The 11796-nt window shown below is 41.3% G+C and overlaps 1 protein-coding gene across 3 annotated transcripts in view; it reads left to right on the top strand.

The window, feature by feature from the left end:
• LOC107207451 (unconventional myosin-X-like) overlaps nt 1-11796 on the top strand; it is an 89565-nt gene that overhangs the window by 61995 nt on the left and 15774 nt on the right. For all 3 annotated transcript variants that reach the window (XM_015634536.2, XM_015634537.2, XM_015634538.3), the window contains 7 exons: nt 2306-2345; nt 3831-4622; nt 6651-6774; nt 7271-7514; nt 8334-8429; nt 10048-10141; nt 10746-10801. In XM_015634536.2, the coding sequence (XP_015490022.1) occupies nt 2306-2345; nt 3831-4622; nt 6651-6774; nt 7271-7514; nt 8334-8429; nt 10048-10141; nt 10746-10801 (1446 nt within the window). The remainder of the gene's footprint in view (nt 1-2305; nt 2346-3830; nt 4623-6650; nt 6775-7270; nt 7515-8333; nt 8430-10047; nt 10142-10745; nt 10802-11796) is intronic.

The following is an 11796-nucleotide window of genomic DNA, read 5'->3' as shown; positions in this document are numbered from 1 at the left end:
GGAAGAAAAATAATAATGTTGAGAAAAATGAGGTATTTGATGCTATTTTTATCTTCCCCAAAAGCTTAACTGTTGGATATTAAATACGATTAGGAAGGATATACAAGAATTCAGAATATATGGAAATGAAAGGTTATAAAATGCTCACATAAATCAAATTACAAATTATGAAGAAGGTATCGGGATTTGGTGAAAATAATGTTTGGGTACTTCAAGAACTAGCTAAAGCAGTTTAAGACGGTAGATACTCTCTTTTCTTGTCCTCAGTGGATAGTAATTTTTCCATAAAAATGGAAAATGCCAAACAATTATGACCCCCTTTTAAAATGAGAAAAGGAAGAATAAGGGAATTGTGGACCAGTCAGCCTGACCTCAGTTGCAGGAAAATACTGAAACAAATGATCAAACAGTTGTAAACACTTGATAAAGGAATCAAGCCAATGTGGACTTCTGAAGAATAAACAGCATTACCTGTTTCTGTCTGTGGTAGCTTATGGCATGTCTTGTGGACAGGCAGAAGCTGTGAAGGATAGGTAACTTGACTTTGGGTAAAAGGTTAAAGGTAGGTAAGGGCTTTGATATGTTACGACAATACGCTAAGATGCTAAAAGAAATTTGCTTTGGGAAAAAGTACGTGAAGCAAGATTAGGATTTGTGTTTTTACTGCATTTAATTAATAAACAATAGTAATTTTCCGTTAAATAGAAGAGAACTCTTGAACGGGATTCTTCCGTGATCTGTGCTGCATATGGTATTTGTGCAATGTTTCCATAAGAATTTGGATGAAGAAATATGAATATCCCTATTAAATTCACAGATAAAACCGTCTGCTGAGGGACTGTAGGCACATAGCCTAGGATTACAGTTCAGATAATTTTGGCAAGTTAAAGGATCTGAAAAACAGGATAACTTTTGGTACAGACATATGCAGATTTACAGTCAGGAATAATCAAATGCACGGGGAGTGGAGGAGGAATGCTTACTTCAACAGCAGGAGAAAGGTCTGGAGGCTAAGTTAAATATGTCACCAGTGTCATGCTGTGTGAGAGGGGAAAGCAAATGCTCTCTATAAACAGAATTGTTTCTGTAAGATGGGGTGATGCTTCGGTACCCTTCAGCTGGAGTGCTGTCCTTAGTTTTGGGTATCACATTTCAGGGAGAGTGTAGGTCAGTTGATGATAACTAGAAAGCAGGAAGAAATACCAAAGGTTTAAAAACTGAGGAACAGTTGCAGGAATTTGTATGTAGATTATAGGTGTTACTCCTGATTTGTTTTAAAATGGTTGTGGTTTTGAGCCCTCTTAATCATTTAAGGCAGTTGTTTAACTCATGATGTCTGCTAGGGATCTTTCATTAGAGTTGGAACCATCTGGATCTCACTCATGTCAGCTTTCATTTACAGATAATTTCCTGGATTTTCTTTTGAGAGAGCAAGAGTCACAAGAGTGAGAGCTTTAAGGACTTTGTGACTTGCAGCTGTAGTTTAGAATTTGCCTGGGAAAGTCTGCAAGGCCTGGGAAATAAATATCATTGCTGTCCTGTTCTCCTTGGGGTAGAATTACAGGTTTGAAAGTCACCACTGGCAGCAGTAACTTTCTTCCATCCAGCAGCATCCTATTCCTGCTCCTTAAGCATGACCCTGGCATTTGTCTGTCTGCTGGTTCAGTTGTTGTAGCACACCTCCACTGGAGAAACTGGCCATGGTGATAGCTTTGCTTTGGAGTGTAACCTTTTTGATCTGGGTAGAGATGCAACACCTTGGGATAGATTTTTCCTCTGCTCATGTTTACTAACAGACAAGCTGGATTTTGCATGCCACTGAGAAGTTAGGCGAGTTGGGGCTTTAGTACTGTAAAAGCAAAACAAAACACAAATTCAGTGCTGCTATTGCAGTAATTCTGTTTTTAAAAAATAAACAGTTTCCTGATACCTGTCAATTGCACGCATACAACTTCAATATTCACAGATGTATAGCACTTCAGAAGATTCTGTTTACCTTTATCATGAGTCTGATTTGTCTTTCTGTCACTGTTTCCAATGTCCTTCCTGGTGTGTTCCAACTAATCCAATTTCCTAATTGATCTGAAAGTTAAGTGCATGGGGAAAATCTGTTATATCCACAAAGGTCATGCCAACCACAGAGAATTGGATTTTTACTAAATTGCAAAAGCTTTTAAATCAGTCTTACAGCAAGTACCTCATTTTAACCTTATCCATGGAAGGATGATATGTCCATGTAATTCTGAAAACGTCACATAGGAGAACTAGGTCTGTCTCTGACTGTTATGTCTTGTTTTTTTGACAGAGAAAAGGAGCAACTGAATGTGCTACTGCAGGTGGCCCAGGTAAGTTTAACAGTTGTTCTTTTCACATGTTTTCTTGTGAATATTTCTAAAAAGTTCTTCATTGCCTCCACTTTGCCTGGATACCAATACTGTTACTGTGGCAGCACTATATAAAAAATGGGCTTTGTTCACTCAAAACCTGCAGATGTTTGGCTTTGGCAGAGGTAGATAGAGTTAACAAGGTAGGGCTTTTTTCAAGGCTCTTGTATGAGCTTGCATTGGTTCTATTTGAAAGTTTCCATATTGAACATGCAGCATCCTATTTTTATCTGTACTGCTTGAGCTTGTTAGATAACCTTTTGATGTGCTACACTGTGACACAGTCTGTTTTGCTGGATTGTTGCCTGTAACAGCCGAAATAAGAGTGCAGCTGACTGCTGCCATGGCTAAAATAAACCCCTTGTAACTGATCTAATTGTTGGTACTTGGCAAACAAAAGAGCAGACCACCTACCCAGAGGTGTGTGAAAATGGCTGTGTATCTCATTGGTTTTTTCTCATACCACTTGTTCCCCAGTTTCAGACCATCTTTGTTCAGGAGAGGTTAGAAGCATAGAAATGTGTTCATCCACAAGTAAGAGTCTAGTAGAGAACAAGCAACAAGGTAACTAAAGAAAACAAGGAATAAGACTTAAATGAGTCAATATATTGACTGCATTGTCATAAGTCCTATCAGGAAGTACATGAAATCCTGTCAGAATTCATTTTTACTTTTTCTCATGTGTGTATCTGTTCTCTTGTGTGTGTTTTCAGTATCCTCTGTGGAGGGGAGGGTGGCTTTATCCTAAACAGTAGTGAAAGTTACCAGTATCTTCCATCTTCTAATTATCACATATCTGCTAGAAATTTCCTGTTACTTCAGTGTGGAGAGTAGAGTAAGACAGAGTCTTCAGCAGTCAGTCATCAGCCATCTAGTGATGCTAAAGAATCCCAAGAAATTTTGTGGAGTTTTGTTGGGCTGTGATTGGAGTGGATACAGTCCTACTTCAGGCAAATATCCCTTCCAGCCCTAAATTCTGATGGTCAGATCCTCATTTCAGGAAATTATGACATTTCCAGATCTCTTAATGAATTTCTGGGAAATCTTCAGCTCTTAAGTGGTCTATGCAAATATGTGTTCATGTATAGTTGCTTTCTCCTATACGCATGTGAGTTCAAAAAGAGAGAATGGACTTTCAGGCTGCTTTTGTCCCAATTACAGTGTACAGTGACGAACAGATAGAGAGGCTTTTCTAAAAATTCACTGAACCCAGTGAGCTTCTTTGTATGATTCATAATGGAGGTGGATTGCTGGGGAAAAGGAGGTACCTGAAGATCCAGTAGTTCTACCTTTAGCTTTGACACCATGAATGATTGCAGGATGCTTGGAGTCATCTTTCTGCAGATGGTAAGTGCAAGGCAGGCACAGGAGACAGGAAGAATGAAAGGTCCAGGCAAGGAACACAGGTTGAAGAAAGTGCTTTAACACTGTTCTTAATTCCTTAAGGTGGACACAGTAAACACTGAGGAGGTGGATATTCCCCTGCAAGAAGAAGAGAGACGTCAGATGGAGGAGATCTTGAGACTGGAGAAGGAGATTGAAAAGTTGCAGCAACAGAAAGAGGATCACATGTCTGTCATCTCTGAAGACACTAGGAATGAAATCTATCGGCAGCGAGAAGAAGAGATACAGCGGTTGGAAAAAGAGGCATCAAGGGTTGCCCAGGAGTTCTTGGAGCTGCTGGATTTTGGCAATCTGGATGAAAGTGTGCAGAACTTAGAGCACTCACTTTCTAGTGAGGGGACGCTCAACATTGACTGCAGCCTGGTGGCGCCGCTGGCTGAAGAAGAGGTGGATGAGGGTTTTCATGCCGATGATGAAGGACGGCCAACTTCCAGTTTGGTGGTCTCAGATCAGCGTGGCACAAGAAACAGTGGTAACTACTCAAAGGAAGTTGCAAACACAAGCCTTCTGCATCTCCAGAGGGAAGTGGGAGAGGTTGCCCCTGCTCCAGGACTGCCTGTGGAAAGAACCACTAGCCCCAAGGAGCAGAGAGCCCTATCTGACCCAGCAGAAAGCGTTTACAGCACTGTCTCTGATACTCAGAGGAGTAACAGTGGAGAGGCAGGAGAGCCCATTTACACCTCTCCCCAAGATGTGGAGTCTGACTACGACCATGAGGAGTTTGATGGCTATGGAGATGCAGGTAACGCCTCAGCTGAGCCTCTGAATGATGAGGAGGGTCTGAGACACTCCCATGGTACCAGCCTGGACTCCAACCGTGGCAGCCTGGACTCGGTGAGAATATCTCCCTTCACCTTTCTGGATATTAGTGTGACTTCATTGATGTTTGTAACAGCTTTGCTTTTTTACTGTATGTCTGCTCACTCTGCATATAGTTACTAATATATAACTCTTCTTATATCAATAATCAGCTTGCAAAAAAGGGAAGAGTCACAGATAGGCTGAAGGTCAGAGGGCCTGTGATTGTTGTCTGCTGGCATGCAATCTAGTACATGTGTACCTATTTTAGATTGTTTCCATTGCCATATGTTAATGTAACACCCTTTAGGAAAGCAAACAGCTGATGTTTGGAGGTCTATGTTCTGCCTTATAGAGGTTTCACAGGAGGGTCCTAAGGTTCCAGTGTGCAGTGACAGGAGGAAATGGGAAAGGATGGGGTTTGATTTGACTCCATCACTAAAACTTCTCTTGTTCTAGGTCTGTTCAGAGTCAAAGGTTTATTTTCAGCTGCTGTGTACAAGTTAAGTTACTCTAACACTGGAAGAAATTACTGTGCTGATTCTCAGTAATTTCTGAGTCCCAGTGCACACAGCCAGGATCACTGAACCCTTTCCTTTCTGCTGCAGGGACAATGACAGGGTGGTAAAGCTGGGCTATTTGCCTCACACTTCAGCACGCAGCTTAGCTCCCACCGTGGGTCTGGACATCAGAGTGTTGTCAGGCCAGCTGCTTAATAATGCAATGATAAATCCCCATACAGGACAGGATGTCAAAGCCCACATAAGACTGTGAGGAGTTCAGGTGTGAAGCCAGTGACAGCCACAAAAATACTTCCAATAAATGATATCCCTGAGAAGAGGCACTTGAACTAAAAATACCTATTAGAAAACTATTCAGTTTTTACATTTTTTTAGGAACTCATTTTGTTTCCTTCAGTATGTTTTTCCAGTGACAGATTGTGACCTTTTTTTTAAAAAGTTGCATGATTGTCTTGTTTGCATTTCCCTAATGTCAGCTGCCAGCCATCAGAATTTTTTATGTGATCTGCTTGAGTAAAGGTGCCTTCTCTGTGGGCAGGTACTCAAAGATCACTGTCAGGTAATCTTCAAATCATGAATCATTCTGTCACAGCTTAGGCTGGTTTCTACCATTCTTCTTAAAATGCAAATAGAAGTGGAGGGTTTTGTTGGGCTCATCGCTGAGTAATACTAAGAAATAGCTGTTGATACTTGGTCATAGTGTGAGCCACAGGAAGTGATAACCACAGCTGACTCAAGATCTCATCAGTAGCTGCTGTTCTAAGACTATCTGGTTTTTGAAACTTGATGCCAAGGGAGAGAATGAATTAGTGGACCAGAGATGAGACAAAAGAGGGCCACAGTGAGAAGACAGAAGGGAAAATGAAAAGAATCAACATGCTTTGAGGAAGGAAAAGGTCGAGGGAACTACCTTCATTAGCATTAAATCAATAGAGCAAATTGAAGGGAGTTGTATTTAAGGTAAAGGAAATGATTTTGTGTGAGAAGTACTTATGGCTGAGGGCCTTTATCTAGTTGGAGAACAGAGATGAGTAAATTCAGTACTATTATTTCAGTAATTCAGATTGATGTATTTAGGGTTCAGTTGTCCTGGACTGTGCTTCTTTTCCTAATCAACCCAAAGCAAGTCATTTCCTTGCTGGGGTTAAATCACTGTTTCATCTCTTGTCTTGCATTGTGGCCTTTCTGCCAGAAAAATCAGAAAGCTTCTCCAAAATGAAGAATTCTCTGTAAATCCCATTAAATCAGATTTTGCAAGGTGAGCTCTGCCTTGAAACAGGAAGTTTTGTTACTGCAGGGACCTTGAGCTTTCTAGCCATGTCCACTGCTCTCCTTTCAGGTATGAAAATTCCATGCTCTTGCTTTAGGCGTTAATGGATAAGCTGTCAAGCCTCTACTTTTACCAAAGTGCTTTTTTTGCAAAGGGACTATGTGTAGTTTTGCACCTTCTGATCATGGGACTTCTCTAACCCTGTTAATTGCTCCAGTCCTCCTGCGACCAGGAGAACCCAAGTAGCCTATAATCTCTTTTTTTTTTCTTCAGTTTCTGGAGAGTGAAGAAGAAGTGGATGTTTACATTGATACAGATGAGGAGTTTTGTAATGGACGAGTCACAATCTTCAATGGCTCAGGGCCACCCTATTTTCACAGTTACCTCTACATGAAAGGTAAGTGGATTTTGCCAAAACCATGGATGGATGGGATCCAGGAAACCTGCTTTCTTCTTGTGTTTGTCCAGAATCATCATCTTTATTTGTTCTTAGTGCTCATTTTATTCTCCCTTTTTTTTTTTTTTTCTCATTTTATTTCAAGCAACAAATAAAGAGATAGGAGCTGGGTGTCAGGGATATCTTTGCCACTGATATTTAATTGTTCCTACTTGGTATGGGCTTAAATGGTGCATTCTCAGCTATGAAACTGAACTCAGAACAAAAATACTTGAGTAGTGCATCTATTTCTGTATTTTGTTTTTGTTTCACTGGTTTGGTTCTGCTTTTCCTATGTTTGAAAGTAGGCACAACTTTGTTTCTCTCCTTCAGTTCATTTGTTTGATGTAGGAACTGAAGTGGCAACTGTTCCTGCCCAGGATCAGTTGGCAGGATCCGAGTGAAAGCCTGGCCCCTGTTGCATGGCTGCTGAAATTTTGCTCCCTCGCTTTTGCAGGAGGACTCATGAACCCGTGGCGGCGGCGCTGGTGTGTCCTGAAGAACGAGGCCTTCATGTGGTTCCGCACCAAGCAGGAGGCCCTGAAGTCAGGCTGGCTCTACAAAAAGGGCGGAGGAATGTCGACGCTTTCGCGCCGCAACTGGAAACGCCGCTGGTTTGTGCTTCGAGAGTCCAAGCTGATGTACTTCGAGAATGATAGTGAGGAAAAGCTGAAGGGGACTATTGATATCAGAAGGGCAAAGTGAGTGCAAAAATAAATCCCTTTGATCCCTAGTATCCACTCTCTAAATCAGTAATGAAGGGTCCAGCGCTGCTGTTCATTGGCCTGTGTATCTCCCGTGGTGCTTGGAGAATCAGAAACAAAGGAAGGAAAAGACATTCACAGCATCTAGTTTTACTCTGGAGGGAGTCTGCAATTACTTGATAGTTCTTTTCCCAGTCTTGCATTTCATAATCCAGCAGAAGCTCTTTCCAAGCCATGGATGGAGCCAGACCAGGAGGGGCTAATTAAGTACATACCCCATGCATTCTCTCCTACCCAGACTCCATCTGTTTTCTGGCTTCTCCAAGCATTTCACAGAGGTATTATGAAGCTCACAGCGGGATTTGAATTTGGCAGCATGTACTGTGCCTTTTCCTGAGTCCTGAATGCTTTTTCTGCTGCCATAGTCAATTCCTCAGCTCCCACTTTGAGAAAGGACAGACTGGTCACCTATTAGCATTATGCAGAGCTGTAAAGTGCCAAAAAGAATGGTGCACCCGACTTGTAAACAGATCTCTGTATCAGCCTCCCTGTTACCTCTTCTTCCATTTAGCCTGCTGGTGTCTTGTAAATTCATGGAGTGCCCTAAAGATTTGGTTTTTAACTGTACAGATATTTTTTAAACATTTTGATGTGTATTGGCGGAATTTTGTATTTCTGTCAGAGTTACAAGCCCTCTGAACCAGTGATTTCCCTTCTCTGTGGTGAAGGGTATGATGTGAAAGAATCGACCAGATGGAATTCAGGCCTGTGAAAGGTTTTTGAGAGCTTTGGCACTTGTGCTTTCTTGTGTTCCAGAGAGATTGTGGATATCCATGAAAAGGAGAATGCCTTGGACATTGTGACAGAAGACCGAGTTTACCACATCGTTGCAGAGTCACCAGAAGATGCCAGGTACAGCAGGGAGTTTTGTTAGGTTTGTTCATTCAGTGCAGGTCTGACCCAGCTACTCATGGGAGAGTTTGAGAAACATAATCAACTCCCTTTTGCTGGAGAAAAGGGGGGATTTATTACCAAGTGTCATTTTGTGCTTCCTGGGATGCATCACATCTACGTTGGGGACTTGATGATACAGCTAGCAAGATTGTGGTTCAGTCTGCCAGTCACAGGACTGCCAGCTTCTCATGTGGCTGTGAGCATGCTGAATTCAAGGGTTACTTCGGCAGACACACAAACCTTAATATAAACTGGAACATATAATAGCTGATTTATTTATTTAATGGAGTCTTGAATCAAACAAAAAGTCTATTCATGTTGTCTGTAAATGATTGCGAGAGCAGCTGGGTTTTATCCAGGAGACAGAAAAAAGGCTACAGCTTATCAGAGTCTGTAGTGTCATCTGATAAAATCTTCCCAGTGCAAAGCAAACAAGTGACTCATGTCCTTCCTTCTTGGCATCCTGGCCAGACAGTGGGAATCAGTTGTTTAAGGGCAGGTTGGACAACCTGTCCTGGCTATGCAAAGCCAAGAAGTTACTGTCTCCAGCCACTCATGTCTTCCCACTTTTACCAAGGCTTCTGCTCTCTCAGCCCTAATAGTGTAACTGTTCCTCTGATCTATTGATTCTGTGAAGTTATTTGTGGTATATTATTATTTTGGTAAATGGAGAGAAAGGAGGAAGGTGTGTGGATACAATTTAACAGAAATAGATTGAAGAACAGCCATATGGACTAGAGAGGGGCAAATTTAGGGAGCAGTAGTGGAGGAAACAGTAACTTCTTAACCCAGAACTTCCACAACTGCAGTAGGCATGCCCTAAGATAACGCTGCAGAATTGTTAGGATGAGTATAAGCCAAATGCAGTCTCTGTCTCTGTTCTGAGGGAGAAGAAAGCCCCAGCACTTGCAGTAGCAAAGGGCAGATGAGCAGATGCTGCAGAGTATCCAGTTTGAGAACTGGATCCTCCATGAAGTATGGATGTTTGCTGCTCTCACTGGAAGCTGCAGATAAGAATCTGCTTTTCTGCAACAGCGATTAGCCTCCAGATATGTCTGTAAGAGAAGCCCTTTCACAGACAAAAAACTTCACTCCAAATTCAATTGTAAACAAACCCATGATTAATTGCCAGCCATATGACTTTCAAGTTTATTAGCAGATCAGAGAGAGACTGATCAAGAAGGCTCCCAGGCGTCTCTAAGACTCTAGTCCAAGAAGATTCCCAACTAACTCTATTTTGACAAGTGCTGTATGCCCTTCTCAGTCTGCTGACATGGGCTACCTGTAAAGCCACTCTCTGCTTAGAGTTCCTTGATTAACAAGTGGAAAACTGGATTTTGCAGGAGCAGCTGTCAGTGGGTTGAGGAACGTGCACAGAATTTTCATGGATAAATAAGGAGGAAGGAAGACATTGGAATATCTGGTATGATCAGCCCAAGAGATATTTTGTGACATAGTATTCAGGAAATTGTGAATGAAGAAATTTTCCCAGTGGCATCTTTCCAGGTTCCTTGGTCATGTTCTTGAGCCAGTTTCACTACAGAAAGTTTAACTCTGCTTCTGTTTTGATTGGCAGTGGTTGGTTTAATGTCCTGAGCCGAGTTCACAGCGCTACAGCACAGCAGCTGAGGGAAATGCAGGATGAACAGGCCAATCCAAAGAATGCTGTGGTGAGTTACTGTGCAACCAGCCTGTGGGCATGCTTGGAGCCCTCTGTGTTTAACTATTTGTGCATGTTTTTCCAGCACATGCCATGCTGTACTGAAGCAGTGTAAGAAAGTTGGACATTGGTAATTATAAAGAAACAGCAAAGCTGGTAGCAAAGAGGGCAAGCAGTGAGAAGCATGGTGCTTGTTGTGGGTTGCTCAGCTTGATCACACATAGCACCTTTTGGCTGGAGGAGAAGAGGGAGGCTGCCTTACGCAGATACATTTTTTTTGGCTGGGACTAGTCTGGGTCACAGTTATTCCAGACAGGAGATAGCAGTTGGGAAGAATGGTGTATTTATATATTTTACCAGTACAGAGATAATAGCTAAGGTTATTTCAGACCTTCATAACACTCTCTGGAAACTTGTAACTGTTTTTCATCTAGTCCTGTGGAGCCCCTTGCACATCTTATGCTGTTTGGGAGCAAAGATGACTCACTTGTGCCTTTCTCGTGTGTTCATTTCTACTCAAGCTTTTGGAATTCAGAGGAATGGTTTCAATTCCAGTCTGTTCACAGAGAACACCCATAATTTAAAATGCAATCTGTGTCTTCTTCACTCTACAGGGAACCCTGGATGTTGGGCTTATTGACTCTGTCTGTGCCTCAGACAATCCTGATAGGTAGGTACAGCAATCTGATCATCTCTTAAATCAGAAACTCCCTACAACATTTTTGTGGGTAGGTCCTTTGGGGTTTGTTTTTGTTTAAACTCATGCATCTTTTTCTCCAAAAAAAAATAAACATAGCTGAAATCTCTAGCTTGTTTCAGACGGCGTCACTTCATAGGCATGAAGTCCATATATGTATTGTCTTTGAGTTTTTTCTTCAGCTCCTAAAAATGAAAACAGCATAATTTCAATGCCAGAAAATTATCATTTTATCCATTATCAGCACTGAACAACTATGTCCAGCAAAAGCAGCACTTTCATTTTTTCAGCAGAGTTATTTTGAGTTAATCTTGTAAATTTAGGGGAAAGAAACAGCATTGTGGAAGAATAATGGATGAATTTAGAAATCTGAATTATTCTTGGTATCTCTGCAATGCAACAGAGCACAGACCTTTAGTTAGTTAGTTTCAGAGAAGAGATAATGGGACATTTCCTATCACTTTATGTTAACATTTAATTTTTTCCCACATATTAACAGGTTCTTCCAGGGCAAAGATAGTCACCACAGTGCTGAAGTAAAATGTTAGCTATTAAGTTATTTATCTCTGTGGTCTGGAGACAGAGCTCTGGGCTCTGCCATAGGTTGCTAAGACTTTGTTTTTAGTTGTTTACAAAATGCATTTCAGAAGTGAACTAAGATTTAATTGATGTAAACATTTCAGGCTGTTCTCAGCCTGTACTCCTCATAATTGATCTGTGAACCAGGAACAAATAGCTGAATAGTTAAAATTTGTTTATGTATGTGCTGAGGTATGCTTTTCTTGAATATCAGTGTTTGAAGCCATGTTAAACAAAATCAGGGGAGCATGCTTATTCTCAACCAACATTTTTATGCAGCTTATTTTTATCTTCCATAGGTTTATGCATTTTTCTAACTGGTCTTGATTGCACCTTTTGCTTCATACTTGCACACTACTTTTCAGTTTCTCTGTTTTCTCATAGAAATC

Source organism: Parus major, chromosome 7 (genome assembly GCF_001522545.3).
Source record: "Parus major isolate Abel chromosome 7, Parus_major1.1, whole genome shotgun sequence".
Classification (NCBI taxonomy): domain Eukaryota; kingdom Metazoa; phylum Chordata; class Aves; order Passeriformes; family Paridae; genus Parus; species Parus major.
This window is presented reverse-complemented; position numbering and strand designations above follow the sequence as displayed.